Source organism: Oncorhynchus keta, chromosome 1, assembly GCF_023373465.1.
Source record: "Oncorhynchus keta strain PuntledgeMale-10-30-2019 chromosome 1, Oket_V2, whole genome shotgun sequence".
Classification (NCBI taxonomy): Eukaryota; Metazoa; Chordata; class Actinopteri; order Salmoniformes; family Salmonidae; genus Oncorhynchus; species Oncorhynchus keta.
In genome coordinates, this window is record NC_068421.1 from 15,502,692 (window position 1) to 15,523,461 (window position 20,770).

The 20,770-nt window shown below is 45.8% G+C and overlaps 1 protein-coding gene across 1 annotated transcript; it reads left to right on the top strand.

Moving 5' to 3' along the window:
- Positions 1–788: 788 nt before the first annotated feature.
- On the top strand, positions 789–20,272 carry LOC118391055 (RAC-beta serine/threonine-protein kinase). Its single transcript, XM_035782072.2, has 12 exons — positions 789–918; positions 8,514–8,677; positions 8,900–9,031; positions 9,315–9,426; positions 9,701–9,851; positions 12,859–12,990; positions 14,057–14,122; positions 14,251–14,442; positions 14,795–14,923; positions 16,230–16,444; positions 17,971–18,161; positions 18,350–20,272. Exons 2-12 carry the CDS (start codon positions 8,632–8,634, stop codon positions 18,427–18,429), a joined length of 1,446 nt encoding a protein of 481 aa, XP_035637965.1. The 5' UTR covers positions 789–918; positions 8,514–8,631; the 3' UTR covers positions 18,430–20,272.
- Positions 20,273–20,770: the final 498 nt, after the last annotated feature.

Here is a 20,770-nt window from a genome sequence, read left to right on the forward strand (position 1 = left end):
CGACGCTAGGGAATCTAAAAGCACCTACGCGTTTTATCGATTTTCAACAGTCGATTGCTTGCCTTACTTACTACTCAAATGCTATGTTTGAGTGTCAGTGATCACTTTCAGGCGCTAATGGTGCAACTGGGAACTCTTACTTTTGTTTTATCAACTGGGAACTCGGAAAAGGGATGAGGTGAAGTCATGACGGAAAAGTCGGAGCCCGAGTTTCCGACATTGAATATGAAATTGGATGACCATTCAAAAGATTTTTCAGTCAGAGATCGTTTTTTCCAAATTGTTTTTTGATGTAGGGATGTCTCTCAGTACGTCATATCCTGTTCGTGCGCGTGTGGAGGGTTGCTGTTCTGTCTGGTTTGGACAGGGCCTGGCCGGCTGATATGACCAAAGATATTTTATAAATAAACCAAGATAGACCACATCTTGTCGTTTCCAATGTGAACAAATTAGTCTTAGTGGGCAGAACAAGCAAGGAGGAGGGCAGAGCCAAGCATGCGCAAGCGATATCTTATTGGCGCGTTCTCGTAAACATCTGCGTATTTCCGTTAGGGAACGCCTACTCTGTAGTGCGCGTGTGAAATAACTCAATTCTTCTTTGCACTCCTAAACAGCGCGATTTTTAAAAACTTTTGCAAATGTTGAAGTCTAAAAAGCTTAGTCCGTTCTGTTTATAACATATTCTAGTTTTGGGAACAGAACTATATTGAGATGAAATGTTTCATTGATGCTTTATGTCGGCCAAAATCCATCTCGTTCCATATTCTCCCATTGCCAGTGGGCTTCCTTTCACTACCATATTTGGTAGTGAGTGGAAACGTCAACCGGATGCTTCACATATATACATCCAGTGAAATATCTGTCTCCTTGTTGTATCTGTGATATAACTGAAGCACCAGCAATAGCAAGGGACTGAAGGTAAAAGCAAATATTTTTTATAACGTAAAAGGCAGATCAATAATACTTCAAATGAATAGATATAAACTGTAACTCAATCATAAAGATTTGTAATTATTTAAAAGTTGACTAGTCGCAACTAACGTACAATTTCGCGAGTTCACGCGACCCATCCGTTTTACTATCTTTTTAGTAGGTAACTAACCTGCGACAACATGCCGCCGTTGTTGGAAGAAAAACAAGCTCAGCGGACATTCGTTCGTTGTTTTTTGGAGGCAGTGTGATCACTGGTAGAGGTCAATTAATTTTGTAAACATCAGTCATTGGTAGCTAGGTACGCTTGCTAACAGTACTACAGTAGATGGCTAGCTAAATGGCCATTGTTCACAGCAGGTCTGACCGAGACACACTCAGTTCGAAGAGTGTGTTAACGAACCATTATCCAGGTGTCATTGCTGTTCATTCACCCACACCTCCATGCAGTTGTCTCGTTTTATCTGTCAACAACATTATGACTGGGACAGGTGTAGCTATTGACCTAGCCGATTAAACTGAACTCCACGATTTATGATGAGTTGAGTCGGCTAATATCGACCCAGGGTCACTGCTCGACATAACGTTACTCTGAAAAGGCCCGGCATTTGAGGCTTGTCCGCTTCAGTGGAAGTAGCCCAATTTCTGTTTCATTCAGTAACGTTATTTAGCTAAGTTGTATCACCCAAAACATAGTTTTGCTTTTAAAAGTAGAAACCCACCTAGTCGATGCTGTTTCAAGTCTAACGGTTTTTGAATTTGTATCAATTCAAGTGGCTTACTAGTACCGAATTCCATTAAAACAATTAAGCCATTAAATAGCCAAGAGATTTACACTTGATTAGTTTAATAATAGTTTTGGAATTGACTGAGCGGAATGGATCTATTGGATTGTGTCTCTGCTAACAATACAGTTCAAACAGACACACCAGTCACTTCTGTGTAATGCCTGGCCCCTCCCACTGTTAGTAGTTTTATTGTGCTAACAGATAAACATTGAACATTTGACGACTCTCCAATCACCCAATAGTATATGGTTAGATTGATGTAGCCTAGCCTGAAGCAGAACATGTTGTCCTTTGTATGTTTCTAAGCACTCATAATGCTGGTTCCCCCAAAAACTATCACTTATTTTAAATTAGTCTCTATTTTGAAAGTTGAGAACTTGATTGCTGACATGCAAAACATTTTGGGACTATATCAACAATGGACTAATAGGTTTTGGTTGGAGTTTTCCTTTGAGAGATTTGGGACAGTAACCAAAGGTCGCTGGTTTGAATCCCCAAGGTTAAAAATCTGCCGATGTGCCCTTGAGCAAGGCACCTAACCCCAATTGTTTCTGTAAGTTGCTCTGGATCAGCTTGTCTGCAAAATGACTCAAATGTATAATGTTATGCTATTTCTGCCATCTTGCCACGATCATGGAGCTGGGAAGCAGAATGTTTAGGATCGCCACAGACGACTGGCCTATTAGTAGGAAGATGTAGGGGAAAAGCTCATCCTCTAAAGTGGAACAACTTTGCTTGTGATTCCTTGAAATTCGCACCGTGACATGATGACCTGCAATTTGAGTTGTGCTTTGGTAGATGCTTGAGAGCATCAGCTGTTCCGGACAACTGTGTGATCACTGTCTCCGTAGCCGATGTAAGACCTTTTAAACAGGTCAACATTCACAAGGCCGCAGGGCCAGACTGATTACCAGGATGTGTATTCCGAGCATGCGCTGCCCAACTGGCAAGTGTGTTCACTGATATTTTCAACCTGTAACTGACTGAGTCTGTAATAACATGTTTCAAGCATACCATCCTAGTCCTTGTGCCCAAGAACACTAAGGTAACCTGCCTAAATGACTATTGACTACTACTGTATCGTCAGTTCCTCTTGTCATGTCAGTCATTGCATACTTTAGTTATTTATGAAATGTCCAGATCAACTAGCCCATGTCAGCTAATGTTTGAGAGGTAGCTGAGAGGTAACTGGCAGTTATTTGGGTGTGTAGCCAAGTGATGCACTGCCCATCCGGCTGTTACACTACAAGTTGAGGATTATTTGATAGTGGGGTGCCCATAGTGACCGGGAGTGCTGCCAGCCTGTGCCAGGGCAAGCTGCGACAGGTGTCTGCTGGGTTCTAACTGGGCAGATCTGGCTGCAGAACAGACACAGACCCAACACTGTCTGGTGATGAGGATCCACATACGCACGGGCAGGGGGTGGTCAAAAAGAGGAGTCTGTCAACACAGACTTATCGGTTAATTGAAAAACATGTCAACCTTGATGATCACATTTTTTGCACTCCTCACTTTATACATGCATGCATGCCTGTGAAGGCGTCCTCGTGCTTCCCATCCAAAACGGTTTGGAACAGACAGTGACGTAGTGATGTAAGGCACTTCATCTAAGTGTGTCACTACAGTCCCTGGTTCGAATCCAGACTGTATCACATCTGACCGTGATTGGGAGTCCCATAGGGCGGCACATAATTGGCCCAGCGCCGTTCGGGAATTTGTTCTTAATTAACTGACTTGCCGAGTTAAATAAAAAATATATTATGACAAAATGTGGTTTTGGTCTTTTGGCAAAGGTTTTTTTCTGGAGGCAAGCTGAAGTTCGGAAGCCGAAGTCTAAACGCCATCGGTGATTGGTCAACAGTAGGGATGTTTCAATGTGGTGTTTGTCATTCAACAATACACAAATAATTTTCATGCACATTTATTTTACTTGAAATACTCTACCAAACATCCTATTTAGGTGTAAAATTGTGAGCCTAAAATCTACTCAGCAAAAACTTCTAAATTAATTACAGATTTATTGAGTTAACTTACATTTATTCTGATGAGTTTGAGGAAGCCTTAAGAGGCTGCATTTCTGTTTACAACCCTCAGCAGTTCTTCAGTGGAAGTAGGGCAATTCCATGGTAAATACGTGGACTTAGATTTTTCACTTTAAAATGTATACCTAAATTAATGTTTTTTGTTAGAAGTTTAACAAACAATAGAACAATGCACTGCTTTTAACAATCCATAAAACATGTTACAAAAACATATTTACAGGTAGAACTGTGCAGATACAAAGTTGGGTAACCATATAAAACTGAGGGAGATTTTACTGTAATTCTGTTACTAAACAGTTTTTTTTGTTTTAGAGTATGTACCAAGCCTTACTTTACCATTGTACAGGTGAGGGGATCAGCACCAAGTAGCCTACAGGGATTTTTATGCCATTGAAGCCTTTGGGTGGGCTGCCTCAGTGTTTATTTTTTCGGGTCGCCTAAATGGAAAATGGAACACAAGGTGTAAACTTAAACAACTATAACCAGATATAGTGTGTGTGTGTGTGTGTGTGTGTGTGTGTGTGTGTGTGTGTGTGTACACACAATCACAGCAAAAAAATAACCATCCTCTCACTGTCAACTGCATTTATTTTCAGCAAGCTTAACATGTGTAAATATTTGTATGAACATAACAAGATTCAACAACTGAGGCATAAACTGAACAAGATTCAACAACTGAGGCATAAACTGAACAAGTTCCACAGACATGTGACTAACAGAAATTGAATAATGTGTCCCTGACAAAGAGGGATTCAAAATCAAAAGTAACAGTCAGTATCTGGTGTGGCCACCAGCTGCATTAAGTACTGCAGGGCATCTTCTCCTCATGGACTGCACCAGATTTGCCAGTTCTTGCTGTGAGATGTTACCCCATTTTTCCACCAAGGCACCTGTAAGTTCCCAGACATTTATGGTGGGAATGGCCCTAGCCCTCACCCTCTGATCCAACAATCCCATTGAGCACGTCTGGGACCTGTGATCCGGGCTCTGCGCTGGCTATGGCAGAACACTGACATTCCTATCTTGCAGGAAAACCGGCACATAACGAGCAGTATGGCTGGTGGCATTGTCATGCTGGAGGGTCATGTCAGGATGAGCCTGCAGGAAGGGTACCACATGAGGGAGGAGGATGTCTTCTCTATAACGTACAGTGTTGAGATTGCCTGCAATGACAACCAGCTCAGTCCGATGATGCTGTGACACACCGTCCCAGACCATGATGGAACCTCCACCTCCAAATCAATCCCGCTCCAGAGTACAGGCCTTAGTGTAACGCTCATTCCTTCGACGATGAACACGAATCCGACCATCACCCTGGGTGAGACAAAACCACGACTTGTCAGTGAAGAGCACTTTTTGCCAGTCCTGTCTGGTCCAGCGATGGTGGGTTTGTGCCCATAGACGACGTTGTTGCCGGTGATATCTGGTGAAGACCTGCCTTACAACGGGCCTGCAAGCCCTCAGTCCAGCTTCTCTCAGCCTATTGCGGACAGTCTGAGCACTGATGGAGGGACGGTGCGTTCCTGGTGTAACTCGGGCAGTTGTTGTTGCCATCCTGTACCTGTCCCGCAGGTGTGATGTTCAGATGTACCGATCCTGTGCAGGTGTTGTTACGTGGTCTGCCACTGCGAGGATGATCAGCTGTCCGGCTTGTCTCCCTGTAGCTCTGTCTTAGGCCTGCCTACTGTCTGTAAGCTGTTAGTGTCTTAACGACTGTTCCACAGGTACATGCTCATGAATGCTTGTTCAATGAAACAAACAATGGGAAACGGTGTTTAAACCTGTTACACACACACACACAGTTGAAGTAGGAAGTTTACATATACACTGCTCAAAAAAATGAAGGGAACACTAAAATAACACATCCTATATCTGAATGAATGAAATATTCTTATTCAATACTTTTTCTTTATAGTTGAATGTGCTGACAACAAAATCACACAAATTATCAATGGAAATCAAATTTATCAACCCATGGAGGTCTGGATTTGGAGTCACACTCAAAATTAAAGTTAAAACCACACAACAGGCTGATCCAACTTGGATGTAATGACCTTTAAAACAAGTCAAAATGAGGCTCAGTAGTGTGTGTGTGGCCTCCACGTGCCTGTATGACCTCCCTACAACGCCTGGGCATGCTCTTGGTGAGGTGGCGGATGGTCTCCTGAGGGATCTCCTCCCAGACCTGGACTAAAGCATCCGCCAACTCCTGGACAGTCTGTGGTGCAACGTGGCATTGGTGATTGGAGCGAGACATGATGTCCCAGATGTGCTCAATTTGATTCAGGTCTGGGGAACGGGCGGGCCAGTCCATAGCATCAATGCCTTCCTCTTGCAGGAATTGCTGACACACTCCAGCCACATGAGGTCTAGCATTGTCTTGCATTAGGAGGAACCCAGGGCCAACCGCATCAGCATATGGTCTCACAAGGGGTCTGAGGATCTCCTCTCGGTACCTAATGGCAGTTAGGCTACCTCTGGCGAGCACATGGAGGGCTATGCGGCCCCCCAAAGAAATGCCACCCCACATCATGACTGACCCACCGCCAAACCGGTCATACTGGAGGATGTTGCAGGCAGCAGAACGTTCTCCACGGTGTCTCCAGACTCTGTCACGTCTGTCACATGTGCTCAGTGTGAACCTGCTTTCATCTGTGAAGAGCACAGGGCACCAGTTGCGAATTTGCCAATCTTGGTGTTCTCTGGCAAATACCAAACGTCCTGCACGGTGTTGGGCTGTAAGCACAACCCCCACCTGTGGACGTCGGGCCCTCATACCACCCTCATGGAGTCTGTTTCTGACCGTTTGAGCAGAAACATACACATTTGTGGCCTGCTGGAGGGCATTTTGCAGGGCTCTGGCAGTGCTCCTCCTGCTCCTCCTTACACAAAGATGGAGGTAGCGGTCCTGCTGCTGGGTTGTTGCCCTCCTACGGCCTCCTCCACGTCTCCTGATGTACTGGCCTGTCTCCTGGTAGCGCCTCCATGCTCTGGACACTACCCTGACAGACATAGCAAACCTTCTTGCCACCGCTCACATTGATGTGCCATACTGGATGGGCTGCACTACCTGAGCCACTTGTGTGGGTTGTAGACTCCGTCTCATGCTACCACTAGAGTGAAAGCACCGCCAGCATTCAAAAGTGACCAAAACATCAGCCAGGAAGCATAGGAACTGAGAAGTGGTCTGTGGTCACCACCTGCAGAACCACTCGTTTATTGGGGGTGTCTTGCTAATTGCCTATAATTTCCACCTGCTGTCTATTCCATTTGCACAACAGCATGTGAAATTTATTGTCAATCAGTGTTGCTTCCTATGTGGACAGTTTGATTTCACAGAAGTGTGATTGACTTGGAGTTACATTGTGGTGTTTAACCTCTCGGAACTGTCCGCAACTACATTTATTTGACCGTTGCGCTATGCTAATTATCTTACTAGAAAATATTCATATTCATGAAATCACAAGTGAAATATAGTGAAGCACAGCTTCTTAGCCTTTTGTTAATCACCCTGTTAATCACCCTGTTAATCACCCTGAAAATTCCAGAAAATGATGTCATGGCTTTAGAAGCTTCTGATAGGCTAATTGACATCATTTGAGTCAATTGGAAGGGGGGGGTGGCCTTGCAAGCCAATGAACACCATCCTAACCGTGAAGCACGGGGGTGGCAGCATCATGTTGTGGGGGTGCTTTGCTACAGGAGGGACTGGTGAACTTCACAAAATGGATGGCTTCATGAGAGAGAGAAATGATGTGGATATATTGAAGCAACATGACCTAAAACAGGGATTTTTTTAAAACTAGGATTAAATGTCAGGAATTGTTAAACTGAGTTTTATTGTATTTGACTATGTATGTAAACTTCCGACTTCAAGTGTGTGTGTGTGTGTGTGTGTAATATATCTATCTCGCTCTCTCAAAGATTGAGTTAAAAATTATATAAATAGCAATTGTCAAAATAAAAGCTAGACAGTCAGGGAGAATGGTCCTTCTGTACCTCAGTTGGTAGAGCATGGCGCTTGTAACGCCAGGGTAGTGGGTTCGATCCCCGGGACCACCCATACGTAGAATGTATGCACACATGACTGTAAGTCGCTTTGGATAAAAGCGTCTGCTAAATGGCATATATCATAGAACATTTCCAAAACCAATTCATTTGGCACTAATAATTTTTTTATGAGCATAAGAACACAGCATTAGCCATGGCAAAATGCATAGAACTGCAGGAAACTAGCTTTTAAAACTGAAAAATCTTCTCTCAGCTCCATGGCTGAGTATGTAAAATCGCATGAAATTAGTTTTTTTAATAATTAAAATAAATCTCTGCTCCTTGGAGAAATGTGTAGAATTGCATGAAATTGCCTCAAAAATGGGGGGCCTCAACTTTTCTCTAAAAATGTTGCTGCCCTGACAGCCCTACACTCATTGCCACGTCTACAACCTAAGCCCCTTTTTGATCCAGGAAAACGCCCTGGCCTGTGTACCTGGTTAAGTTAAACTGGGTACCGAAAATAGGAAAGTCACTGTCAGACATCTGACCATGCCTCTAATTTAAAGTTTACATTACATACATCTTGGAAAGGTGACATTTACGGTGACATTTACGTAATCGTCATGCGGACAATCATTTTCCATTGTCATAAACCTACAATAAGTATTCAGGTATTTTCCAAATGTTTGTTTATTATGAAAATGTATCCTCTTTCAATTGTGGTTAATATCTTGGTATCTTTGATCTTTCTGTCCCCTAGGCACTGTGAGACATTCGTCAGAGACACATCTGACTCCCTTCCCCAGCAGTCACAGCTCCCCTTCCCTGTATTTCCCCTGTGACCCCCACCCTGAGCCCCAGCAGTCCTCCGCCCCAGCATGAATGACATCAGTGTGGTCAGAGAGGGCTGGCTCCATAAGAGGGGTGAGCTGAGATGAGCTTCACTCATCGCTGTCTCACAGTGTCTCTGTTTCTAGGACACTGTGAGTCCACTCAGAATTAGTTAAACCCTAATATGTATGGCTTATGTGCCTCTCTCTCTCACTCTGCCCCTCTCTCCCCCCTCTCACTCTGCCCCCTCTCTCCCCCCCCCTCTCACTCTGCCCCTCTCCCCCCTCTCACTCATGCCCTTCTCCCTCCCTGCAGGAGAGTACATTAAGACGTGGAGGCCGCGGTACTTCATCCTGAAGAGTGATGGCTCCTTCATCGGCTACAAGGAGAAGCCAGAGATGTCGTCCGACCACAGCCTCCCACCCCTCAACAACTTCTCTGTGGCAGGTTGGTGTCTGTCATTTCTGGGCCAACTTCTAGAGCCTGGTGGTACTTGGATGATGATGAGAGTTTCCTAGTCATGTTCACATAGATTGTCTCTCCTTTGATTCCTTGTGTCCGTCAGCAGGAAGAACAGTTTCCTCTCATTGAATCCTCTCCTTACTTCATGAGCTACTGTTTTGAGGAGGTGTAGAGAGAATGGGAGGAGAGGAATCGAGGGAAGACTGTTGAGATTCACCCAGTGTCTACAGTAGCACACTCAAACCTCTCTATTACTCCCTGTCTGCAGAGTGCCAGCTGATGAAGACGGAACGGCCCAGGCCCAACACGTTTGTCATCCGCTGCCTACAGTGGACCACAGTCATAGAGCGCACCTTCCACGTGGAGAGTAACGAGGAAAGGTGAGAACTGAAAGTTCCAGAGGCAGGGACAATGTGGAAGAGTTGACTGGGTATTTGTTTATCTGTAAAATGGGCAATGCCCTCCTTCTACAAGTTGTTATTTTTACTTCACCAACTTTCAGGATTAGAGGTCTGCAATTGACCCCATTAGTGACCTCACTAGTTAATCACCCTCATACCCACCGTATCCACACACACACACACACTCAGTCAGTGTAGATTCATGTCTTTTGGGCTTGAAGTGGTCTACATTGAACTCTCTCTCCCCTTCCAGGGAGGAATGGATGCGGGCGATCCAAGCGGTGGCCAACGGCCTGAAGACGCGAGTGGAAGAGGCTCCCATGGACATAACGTTTGGCTCCCCCAGCGACTGCAGCGGCATGGAGGAGATGGAGGTGGCCATGTCCAAGTCCCGCAACAAAGTGGTCAGTGTTCTCCTGTCCCCCTACCAACCTAGCAGACCTGTCAGTGTCGCCCTACCAACCTAGCAGACCTGTCAGTGTCGCCCTACCAACCTAGCAGACCTGTCGGTGTTCTCCTGTTCCCCTACCAACCTGGCAGACCTGTCAAGTGTTCTCCTGTCCCCCTACCAACCTAGCAGACCTGTCAAGTGTTCTCCTGTCCCCCTACCAACCTAGCAGACCTGTCAAGTGTTCTCCTGTCCCCCTACCAACCTAGCAGACCTGGCAAGTGTTCTCCTGTCCCCCTACCAACCTGGCAGACCTGTCGGTGTTCTCCTGTCCCCCTACCAACCTAGCAGACCTGTCAAGTGTTCTCCTGTCCCCCTACCAACCTGGCAGACCTGTCAAGTGTTCTCCTGTCCCCCTACCAACCTAGCAGACCTGTCAAGTGTTCTCCTGTCCCCCTACCAACCTAGCAGACCTGTCAAGTGTTCTCCTGTCCCCCTACCAACCTAGCAGACCTGTCAAGTGTTCTCCTGTCCCCCTACCAACCTAGCAGACCTGTCAAGTGTTCTCCTGTCCCCCTACCAACCTAGCAGACCTGTCAAGTGTTCTCCTGTCCCCCTACCAACCTAGCAGACCTGTCAAGTGTTCTCCTGTCCCCCTACCAACCTAGCAGACCTGTCAAGTGTTCTCCTGTCTCCCTACCAACCTAGCAGACCTGTCAAGTGTTCTCCTGTCCCCCTACCAACCTAGCAGACCTGTCAAGTGTTCTCCTGTCCCCCTACCAACCTAGCAGACCTGTCAAGTGTTCTCCTGTCCCCCTACCAACCTAGCAGACCTGTCAAGTGTTCTCCTGTCCCCCTACCAACCTGGCAGACCTGTCAAGTGTTCTCCTGTCCCCCTACCAACCTAGCAGACCTGTCAAGTGTTCTCCTGTCCCCCTACCAACCTAGCAGACCTGTCAAGTGTTCTCCTGTCCCCCTACCAACCTAGCAGACCTGTCAAGTGTTCTCCTGTCCCCCTACCAACCTAGCAGACCTGTCAAGTGTTCTCCTGTCCCCCTACCAACCTAGCAGACCTGTCAAGTGTTCTCCTGTCCCCCTACCAACCTGGCAGACCTGTCAAGTGTTCTCCTGTCCCCCTACCAACCTGGCAGACCTGTCAAGTGTTCTCCTGTCCCCCTACCAACCTAGCAGACCTGTCAAGTGTTCTCCTGTCCCCCTACCAACCTAGCAGACCTGTCAAGTGTTCTCCTGTCCCCCTACCAACCTAGCAGACCTGTCAAGTGTTCTCCTGTCCCCCTACCAACCTAGCAGACCTGTCAAGTGTTCTCCTGTCCCCCTACCAACCTAGCAGACCTGTCAAGTGTTCTCCTGTCCCCCTACCAACCTAGCAGACCTGTCAAGTGTTCTCCTGTCCCCTACCAACCTAGCAGACCTGTCAAGTGTTCTCCTGTCCCCCTACCAACCTAGCAGACCTGTCAAGTGTTCTCCTGTCCCCCTACCAACCTAGCAGACCTGTCAAGTGTTCTCCTGTCCCCCTACCAACCTAGCAGACCTGTCAAGTGTTCTCCTGTCCCCCTACCAACCTGGCAGACCTGTCAAGTGTTCTCCTGTCCCCCTACCAACCTAGCAGACCTGTCAAGTGTTCTCCTGTCCCCCTACCAACCTAGCAGACCTGTCAGTGTCGCCCTACCAACCTAGCAGACCTGTCAAGTGTTCTCCTGTCCCCCTACCAACCTAGCAGACCTGTCAAGTGTTCTCCTGTCTCCCTACCAACCTGGCAGACCTGTCAGTGTCCCCCTGGCAGACCTGTCAGTGTCCCCCTGGCAGACCTGTCAGTGTCCCCCTGGCAGACCTGTCAGTGTCCCCCTGGCAGACCTGTCAGTGTTCTCCTGACCCCCTACCAACCTGGCAGACCTGTCAGTGTTCTCCTGACCCCCTACCAACCTAGCAGACGTGTCCCCCTAGCAGACGTGTCCCCCTAGCAGACGTGTCCGTGTCCCCCTGGCAGACGTGTCAGTGTCCCCCTGGCAGACGTGTCAGTGTCCCCCTAGCAACCTGGCAGACCTGTCAATGTCCCCCTAGCAACCTGGCAGACCTGTCAGTGTCCTCCTAGCACACCTGTCAGTGTCCCCCTAGCAACCTGGCAGACCTGTCAGTGTCCTCCTAGCAGACCTGTCAGTGTCCCCTAGCAACCTGGCAGACCTGTCAGTGTCCCCCTAGCAACCTGGCAGACCTGTCAGTGTCCCCCTAGCAACCTGGCAGACCTGTCAATGTCCCCCTAGCAACCTGGCAGACCTGTCAGTGTCCTCCTAGCAGACGTGTCAGTGTCCCCCTAGCAACCTGGCAGACCTGTCAATGTCCCCCTAGCAACCTGGCAGACCTGTCAGTGTCCTCCTAGCAGACCTGTCAGTGTTCTCCTGACCCCCTACCAACCTGGCAGACCTGTGTCCCCTAGCAGACCTGTCCCCTAGCAGACGTGTCCCCTAGCAGACCTGTGTCCCCCTACCAACCTGGCAGACGTGTCCCCCTAGCAGACGTGTCCCCCTAGCAGACGTGTCCCCCTAGCAGACGTGTCCCCCTAGCGGACGTGTCAGTGTCCCCCTAGCAGACGTGTCAGTGTCCTCCCAGCAGACCTGTCAGTGTCCTACTGTCCCTCTACCAACCTTGCAGACTTCTCAGTGCTCTTTGTGTTTGTCCAACAGCCCTCCACTAGATGTGGCTGCTTTTGTCCATTGGAACCTCTGCATCCTAGTTCAGAGTATCTACTACTCCTTAGTAACAATACCTCATCACAGCTGGTTTACCATCTCCCTATGTGACCTGGGCCATAGTGTGTGTTGGTGCGTTTTCTGCTCCATTCTCTGCCCGTTCTTCATCTAAAACCGTTGTGCAGGTCTATGTAAACTCTTTATTACTCATAAGCTGTAATTGTCATGGTCAAATAAATCCTGTTATCCAAACTGTCTTGAAGAAGACTGAGATTTGAACCCTCAATGTGTTTTCCCCCCCCACACCCCCCACAGACCATGAGTGACTTTGACTACCTGAAGCTGCTGGGGAAGGGGACGTTTGGTAAGGTGATCCTGGTGAAGGAGAAGGCCACAGGGATGTACTACGCCATGAAGATCCTGAGGAAAGAAGTCATAATCGCTAAGGTAACCATTTGGCATTCAAGAGACTGGCAGTTACTCAGACAGATGCGTCCAAAGTGGTTCCTTATATAGGGCATTACCAGGACCCATAGGGCGCTGGTTAAAAGTAGTATTGCACTACATAGGGAAAAGACTACTGGGCCCAGATTCACAAAACCTTAAGAAATTACTTTTTCCCCTTCACTATAGACTTAAGAAGAAAGTTAAGCAAAGTTTCTATTCCTCAAAAAGATTCTTGGAAATTTGCTTTAGCTGTTTCTAATGTTTCTCCTCAAGCAAAAAGTTAAGAAGAAATAATGTCCTTGGAAATTAATTCCAAGATGGTTAACCGTTGTGGCCATGTCCTAGGCAGTGAGAGAATAAGCTCATGAAAGCAATTGAACATGTTTAATTTACTCGCAAACTTAATCTGAAAGATTCAGTATTGATTATTTTAAACCCAAGAACGTGTTTTAGAACAGTGATCTCAATACGAAATATGCTAACATGATTGCCATTGCTAGCTAGATAGCTAGTTAAACTGGTTGCCTAGCAACAAACATTGTCATTAATATTAATATTTTTTTATTTCTTAAGATTTTGCGTTAGAGGTGTTTTGTGAATCTGAGCCGTGCACCATATCCCTGGAAGTCTTGTGAATCTGAGCCGTGCACCATATCCCTGGAAGTCTTGTGAATCTGAGCCGTGCACCATATCCCTGGAAGTCTTGTGAATCTGAGCCGTGCACCATATCCCTGGAAGTCTTGTGAATCTGAGCCGTGCACCATATCCCTGGAAGTCTTGATTTTGATGACATTTTCCTTTTTCATTTGAGTCATTTAGCAGACGCTCTTATCCAGAGTGATTTACAGTAGTGAGTGCATACATTTTCATATTTGTTCGTACTGGTCCCCTGCGGGAATCGAACCCACATCCCTTGCATTACCAAGTGAGCCACAGCACTAATTATGCACATTTACTTCAAGGTTCTATTTTGGGTTCTTCAGTAGCCCAGAAGTCCAAATCCAGTTGTCCACTGCTGAGTGTATCTGTCCATCATGGTGTGTTTTTGTGTGATGTGTTCCATAAGGATGAGGTAGCGCACACGGTAACAGAAAGCAGAGTCCTTCAGAATACGAGGCATCCCTTCTTAACGGTGAGTTCCTAACTGACGACATCTGACCCTACTGAACACTGATTGTATTTCACCAAGTAGCCATCTGATTCAAAAGTGGTCACTAATTCTGACTGTCTTGTCCCCCCCCCACACACACACACACACAGACACTGAAATACGCATTCCAAACACATGACCGGCTATGCTTTGTGATGGAATATGCAAACGGAGGAGAGCTGTTCTTTCATTTGTCACGGGACCGCGTGTTCACAGAAGACCGGGCACGGTTCTACGGTGCGGAGATTGTGTCTGCCCTGGAGTATCTCCACTCACGGGACGTTGTCTACAGAGACCTGAAGGTAATGGCCGCTTCCCTGACTGGATGTCTGGCTGATGTTTCCCTGACTCGCCCATACCTTTACACGCACCTCCTCATATTGAAAGTATATTCTCAAGACTAACTTTTCGCACAATAGGAAATATTGGCTGATTTTAAGATTAAGCCCAGTCTTGGATTTAAAGTGCTTCTGAATTGGTCTAGGCTCAATCCTACCATAGACTGAACTAGAAGAGCACCAGTCTCTTGGTGAAAAGCCTGTAAGCCTGTGGAACTTATTACAGTCAGCTGTCATGTTAGCAGTGGTATTTTCTGCTGCTGACTCTCTCCTGTGGTCACTCACTCACTCTTGTTCTCATCTCTTTCTCTTCTAGCTGGAGAACTTAATGCTGGATAAAGATGGACACATAAAGATCACAGATTTTGGACTGTGTAAAGAGGGAATCACAGATGGGGCTACCATGAAGACCTTTTGTGGGACTCCAGAATACCTTGCACCTGAGGTAACTACAGCACAGTGAACAAAATCATACATTCTAGTTGTGCTTTGAATAGTACATTGCAGTGTGTCCAGTTAACAATTTCAGATGCATTCCTTGCTGGTTTCTTGTCTTGGCCTGGTTTACAGTCAATAATTGTCTATCCAGCAAAGAAAGTTAATAACTCGACTTTGCCATTGGAAAGTAAATTATTATCAACAGGAATAGACAGCGGGACTGCAAATACACTATATATACATATAGTACCAGTCAAAAGTTTGGACACCCACTCATTCAAGGGTTTTTCTTTATTTTAGCTATTTTCTACATTGTAGAATAATAGTGAAAACATCAACACAATTAAATAAAACACATGGAATCATGTAGTAACCAAAAAAGTGTTACAGAGATCAAAATATTTGTAATTCTTCAAAGCACGCACACACGAAAGTATGTGGAAACCCCTTCAAAATTAGTGGATTCCAGCCACACCCGTTGCTGACCGGTGTATAAAATCGAGCACACAGCTATGAAATCTCCATAGACAAACATTGTAAGTAGAATGGCCTTACTGAAGAGCTCAATGACTTTCAATGTAGCATCGTCAGAGGATGCCACCTTTCCAACAAGTCAGTTTGTCAAATTTCTGCCCTGCTAGAGCTGACCCGGTCAACAGTAAGTGCTGTTATTGTGAAGTGGAAAAGTCGAGGAGCAATAACGGCTCAGCCGCGAAGTGGTAGGCCACACAATCTCACAGAACTGGACCACCAACTACTGAAGCATGTAGCGCCTAAATTGTTTGTCCTCGGTTGCAACACACCCCACTGAGTTTCAAACTGCCTCTGGAAGAAATGCCAACACAAGAACTGTTCAATGGGTTTCCATGACCGAGTAGCCGCACACAAGCCTAAGATCACCATGCGTAATACCAAGTGTCAGCTGGAGTGGTGTAAAGCTCTCCGCCGTTGGACTCCAGGAGCAGTAGAAACATGATCTCTGGGGTGATGAATCACTCTTCACCATATGGCATTCAGTCGGATGAATCTGGGTTTGGCGGATGCCAGGAGATCGCTACCTGCCTGAATGTATAGTGTCAACTGTAAAGTTTGGTGGAGGAGGAATAAAGGTATGGCGCTGTTTTTCATGGTTCGGATGTCCACATACTTTTGGTCATGTAGTGTAGGTAATCGTTTACATTGCAACTGAGGTAGAAAGAGACACCGTGCCTTGGCTTCCACATAATTATATTTGTTATTTCTCTTTTTGTTCTCTCCCTCTCTTTCTCGCTGTCTCCCCCCTCTTTCTCTCGCTCTTTCTCCCTCTCCTGCAGGTATTAGAGGACAATGACTACGGCCGAGCGGTGGACTGGTGGGGTCTAGGTGTGGTCATGTACGAGATGATGTGCGGTCGACTGCCCTTCTACAACCAGGACCATGAGCGGTTGTTTGAGCTCATTCTCATGGAGGAGATCCGCTTCCCCAAGAACCTGGCCCCCGATGCCAAGGCCCTGCTTGCTGGCCTGCTCAAAAAGGACCCCAAGCAAAGGTAGGTGGTGGTGTCTTTAAAAAATATATATATATGTATATATATATATAAGCCGAACAAAAATGTGAATGCAACATGCTACAATTTCAAAGATTTTACTGCGTTACAGTTCGTATAAAGAAATCAGTCAATTTAAATAAATTCAATAAGCTTTATCAATGACTTTCACATGACTGGAATACAGGTGTAGATCTGTCGGTCACCAATACCTTTAAAAAAAATAAAGTAGGGTTGTGGATCAGAAAAGCAGTCCGTATCTGGTGTGACCACCATTTGCCTCATGCAGCGCGACACATCTCCTTCACATAGAGTGGATCAGACTGTTGATTGTGGCCTGTGGAATGTCATCCCACTCCTCTTCAATGGCTATGCGAAGTTGCTGGATATTGGCGGGAACTGGAACACGCTGTCGTTCATGTCGACCCAGATCATCCCAAACATTCTCAATGGGTGACAAGTCTGGTGAGTATGCAGGCCATGGAAGAACTGGGACATTTTACACAATTCCTGGAAGCTGATAGGTCCTTGTTACATGGGGTCATGCGTTATCATGCTGAAACATGAGGTGATGGCGGCAGATGAATGACACAAAAATGGGCCTCAAGATCTCGTCACGGCATATCTGCATTCAAATTGCAATCGATAAAATGCAATTGTGTTCATTGTCCATAGCTTATACCTGCCCTTACATAACCCCACTGCCACCATAGGGCACACTGTTCACAACATTGACATCAGCAAACCACTCGCCCTCACAAAACCGAGATTCAACAATGAAGAGTACACTTCTCCAGTGTGCCAGTGGCCATCGAAGGTGAGCATTTGCCAACTGAAGTTGGTTACGACGCCAAACTGAAGTCAAAACCCTGGTGAGGACGACAACCGTGCAGATGAGCTTCCCTGAGACGATTTCTGACCGTTTGTGCAGAAATCCATCGGTTGTGCAAACCCACGGTTTCATCAGCTGTCTAGGTGGCTGGTCTCAGATGATGCCGCAGGTTGAGATTCTGGACTGGCGTGGTTAGACGTGGTCTGCGGTTGTGAGGCTGGTTGGACGTACTGCCAAATTCTGTGAAATGACGTTTGAGGCGGCTTATGGTAGAGAAATTAATCTTCAATTCTCTGACAGCGGTCATGCAGTCAGCATGCCAGTTGCACGCTCCTTCAAAACTTGATACATCTGTGCATTGTGCTGTGTAACAAAACTGTACTTTTTAGAGTGGCCTTTTATTGTTTCCAGCACAAGGTGCACCTGTGCAATGATCATGCTGTTTAATCAGCTTATTGACATGCCACAGCTGTCAGGTGGATGAATTATCTTGACAAAGGAGGAAATCTCACTAACAGGGATGTAAACAAATGTGTGCACAAAGTTTGAGAGAAATACATTTTTGTGCGTATGGGACATTTCTAAGATCTTTTATTTCAGCGCATGAAACATGGGACAAACACTGCAAGTTGCGTTTTTATTTTTTTTCAGTATACATTGAGTGAAGAACATAATGGTGATGCTGATCATTCTGTAGGCTTGGAGGTGGACAAGAAGATGCCAAAGATGTGATGACACAGAAGTTCTTCACCAGCATCAACTGGCAGGATGTGGTAGAGAGGAAGCTCTTGCCTCCCTTCAAGCCCCAGGTGACGTCAGAGACGGACACCCGCTACTTTGACGACGAGTTCACAGCACAAACCATCACCGTAACGCCCCCGGACAAGTGTAAGTTGAGGAGTGTTTGTGTGTCTCACTGTTAAAAATGTCTTAAAATCTGGATGGTGATTTATTTTTTATTTTTTTATTGTAAAACAGGTTTTGGGAAAAAAAGTAGTTTGTAGTAAATCTCCTTGTTTTTTTTGTTTTTTTGTTGTTCTCTCTCTCTCTCTCTCTCTCTCTCGTGTTATATCCAGATGACAGCTTAGACTCAGAAGACCAGAACCAGCGCACACACTTCCCTCAGTTCTCTTACTCTGCCAGCATACGGGAGTGACCTCTCTCACATGCGTGCACACACTCAAATGAGCAAGCAGGCTAACACACGTTCACACACACTCGCACTGCTGGGGAATTGGGATGACACAAACTGACACTCTCTCAAACAAACAAACAAACACACACACACACACACTCTGACACCGAGAAGCGGTGGAAACATGGATCCAAGAGCATGGCGTGATGACTGACCTCCGCAGGCCTGTGTGGATAGACTGGCGGCCTCGTCTCTCATTCTGACGGGACCAGGTGGAAGCGGACGGGGCCGGACAGGGCCTTGGCCATGCCTGCAGGACCCTGCCTGTCTACCCACCACACTACCACTACACTGGGCACATCAAAGCATCAACAGCACTTCTCCATCCCTGGGTTATGCCAGCAGATACCACATCACCAGCCGAACGCATGCTTCACCGATCCAACACACACACTTTGACAAGCAACCCCTAAAACCTCCCATACACTGCAGATTTTGTTTTTACTACTGGATAAAAAATAAGTCCAAACAAATGTAGAAACACATGAAAGGAGAAAAATATTTTTAAACTTATTTTTCTTTTGATTGTTACGGTTTTAAAAGCCATATTTCTGCAGTTTTCTATTTTACGAGTGCTCTTGCTGAAAACTTGCTGTTACAAATCGTGTGGACTGTTCCTACAGAGAGAAAGCGGGTCAGGGAGAGAATGAGGGGTGTGTGTACCTCGGAGGCCAGCCATTTCCCTGCTTGCACTGCATGTGTGAATGAATGTGTTTGTATGTTTGAGTGTGTGGAAGGAGAATGTATGAACAACCATTTGAATCTCAACATCTGTTTTACGTTTATGCATTTGCATGTATCTGTTTTGGATTCTGTATGACGGCTAAACGAGGAGAGTTTTAAAGGGAAAGAAGAGTGGTGGTGGAGCTTCCGTGTGGATTGACTTGTTCCTCTGGTGGTTAGAATGCTCAGGATTAAATAAGAGATGGGGAAAGTGTAGAAGTGACCACAGCAATTAACATTGTTCTAGTAGCTGTCACGTTCTGAGCAGAAATATCCAGGAGAATAGCTGTCAATCATTTGTTCCAAACTTTTCACTTTTTATTTTGAATTATCGATTTTTTTTCTTTTTTTTTGAAGATAATTTGGATGTTCCCATATTTAAGAATGCAAACTATTAAATCATGGATCACTGATTATTTGTGATGAGGCTAGACTGACTGATAGAAAATTGACACTTCAGTTATTTAACGGTCGATATTGAAGGTTGTGGTTCGTATTTTCAAGGTAATGTAAGTGACAGATTAAGTCCTTTGTCGGGACGTCAGAGTAGGACCATTGAACTAGGGTTGGGGTTAGTTCAATTCAGTTAATGTAGGAAGTCAACTGAGTTAACGTCATGGATTGAAACCCTAACCCTGGTGTGAAACAGATGCTGTATATAATGACAAGATGGTCTTGTCTCTGCCCTAACAATGGGAGTTGTTGTCTCGAAGGCAGTCGTTCTGCTTATCACTGTATTCCCTTGTGGACAGATTTTTATATTTTTCTCTATTACCTCACTCTTCCTCTCTGTGTGAACTTCCCACTATTCACCTGTCCTGAATGCATGTGTACACCCCCTGTCTGACCTATAGCTGACCTATAGAGGAGTGGTTTGGGTGAAACAAACATTGTGTTTCACAGTCAAGTGGTGTGATGTATTTCATTTTTGTTGCCCTTTTCAAAGATTCCTTCACTCAAGGATCATTAAGACCATGTTTATTTTCATTGATTTGTGGTCCAACTATTCCTTACTTTGGGAGACATTGTCTCATTTAAATTTATATTATATAAAAAAAGATATAAAATAAGTTTAAACATGTTTTTCCTTTTGGTTGTTTGTCATTTTGATCATTCATGTGTTCCTTTCTTAAAGTGCGTGCGTGCTCATGCACAGCAGCAGGTTGATGGGGCATTGTAGAACAGCTCTCTAGTCTGTGCTCAATGCCGGTTTCCTTTAGCCTCTGTACCTGCAGTAGGGTAGTCCAGTCTGACTGCTGTTTGCAAGGGCTGAGGCCATGGGAAACATCCCTATCTTCACCAGCCCATAATCACGCCTTGTAAAGGCAGGACTGGATTTCAGGAACAACCTCCCTCTGATGGATCTCTTTCACGCTGCCTTCAATGTTAGGATGGCCACTAGGAGGTGCTGTAGACTTTTTCTAAAATTGACAGTGGCAGTAAAGCCACACAGGCGGCAACAACGTGCAGAGTGTGTACATCTAACATGCAAGCCAACACCACTGACCTCTCCTGTAGGCATTGCACACAGACAATCGATATGGAACTCTTCACTGGCTATGTAAATACCAAAAAGGCT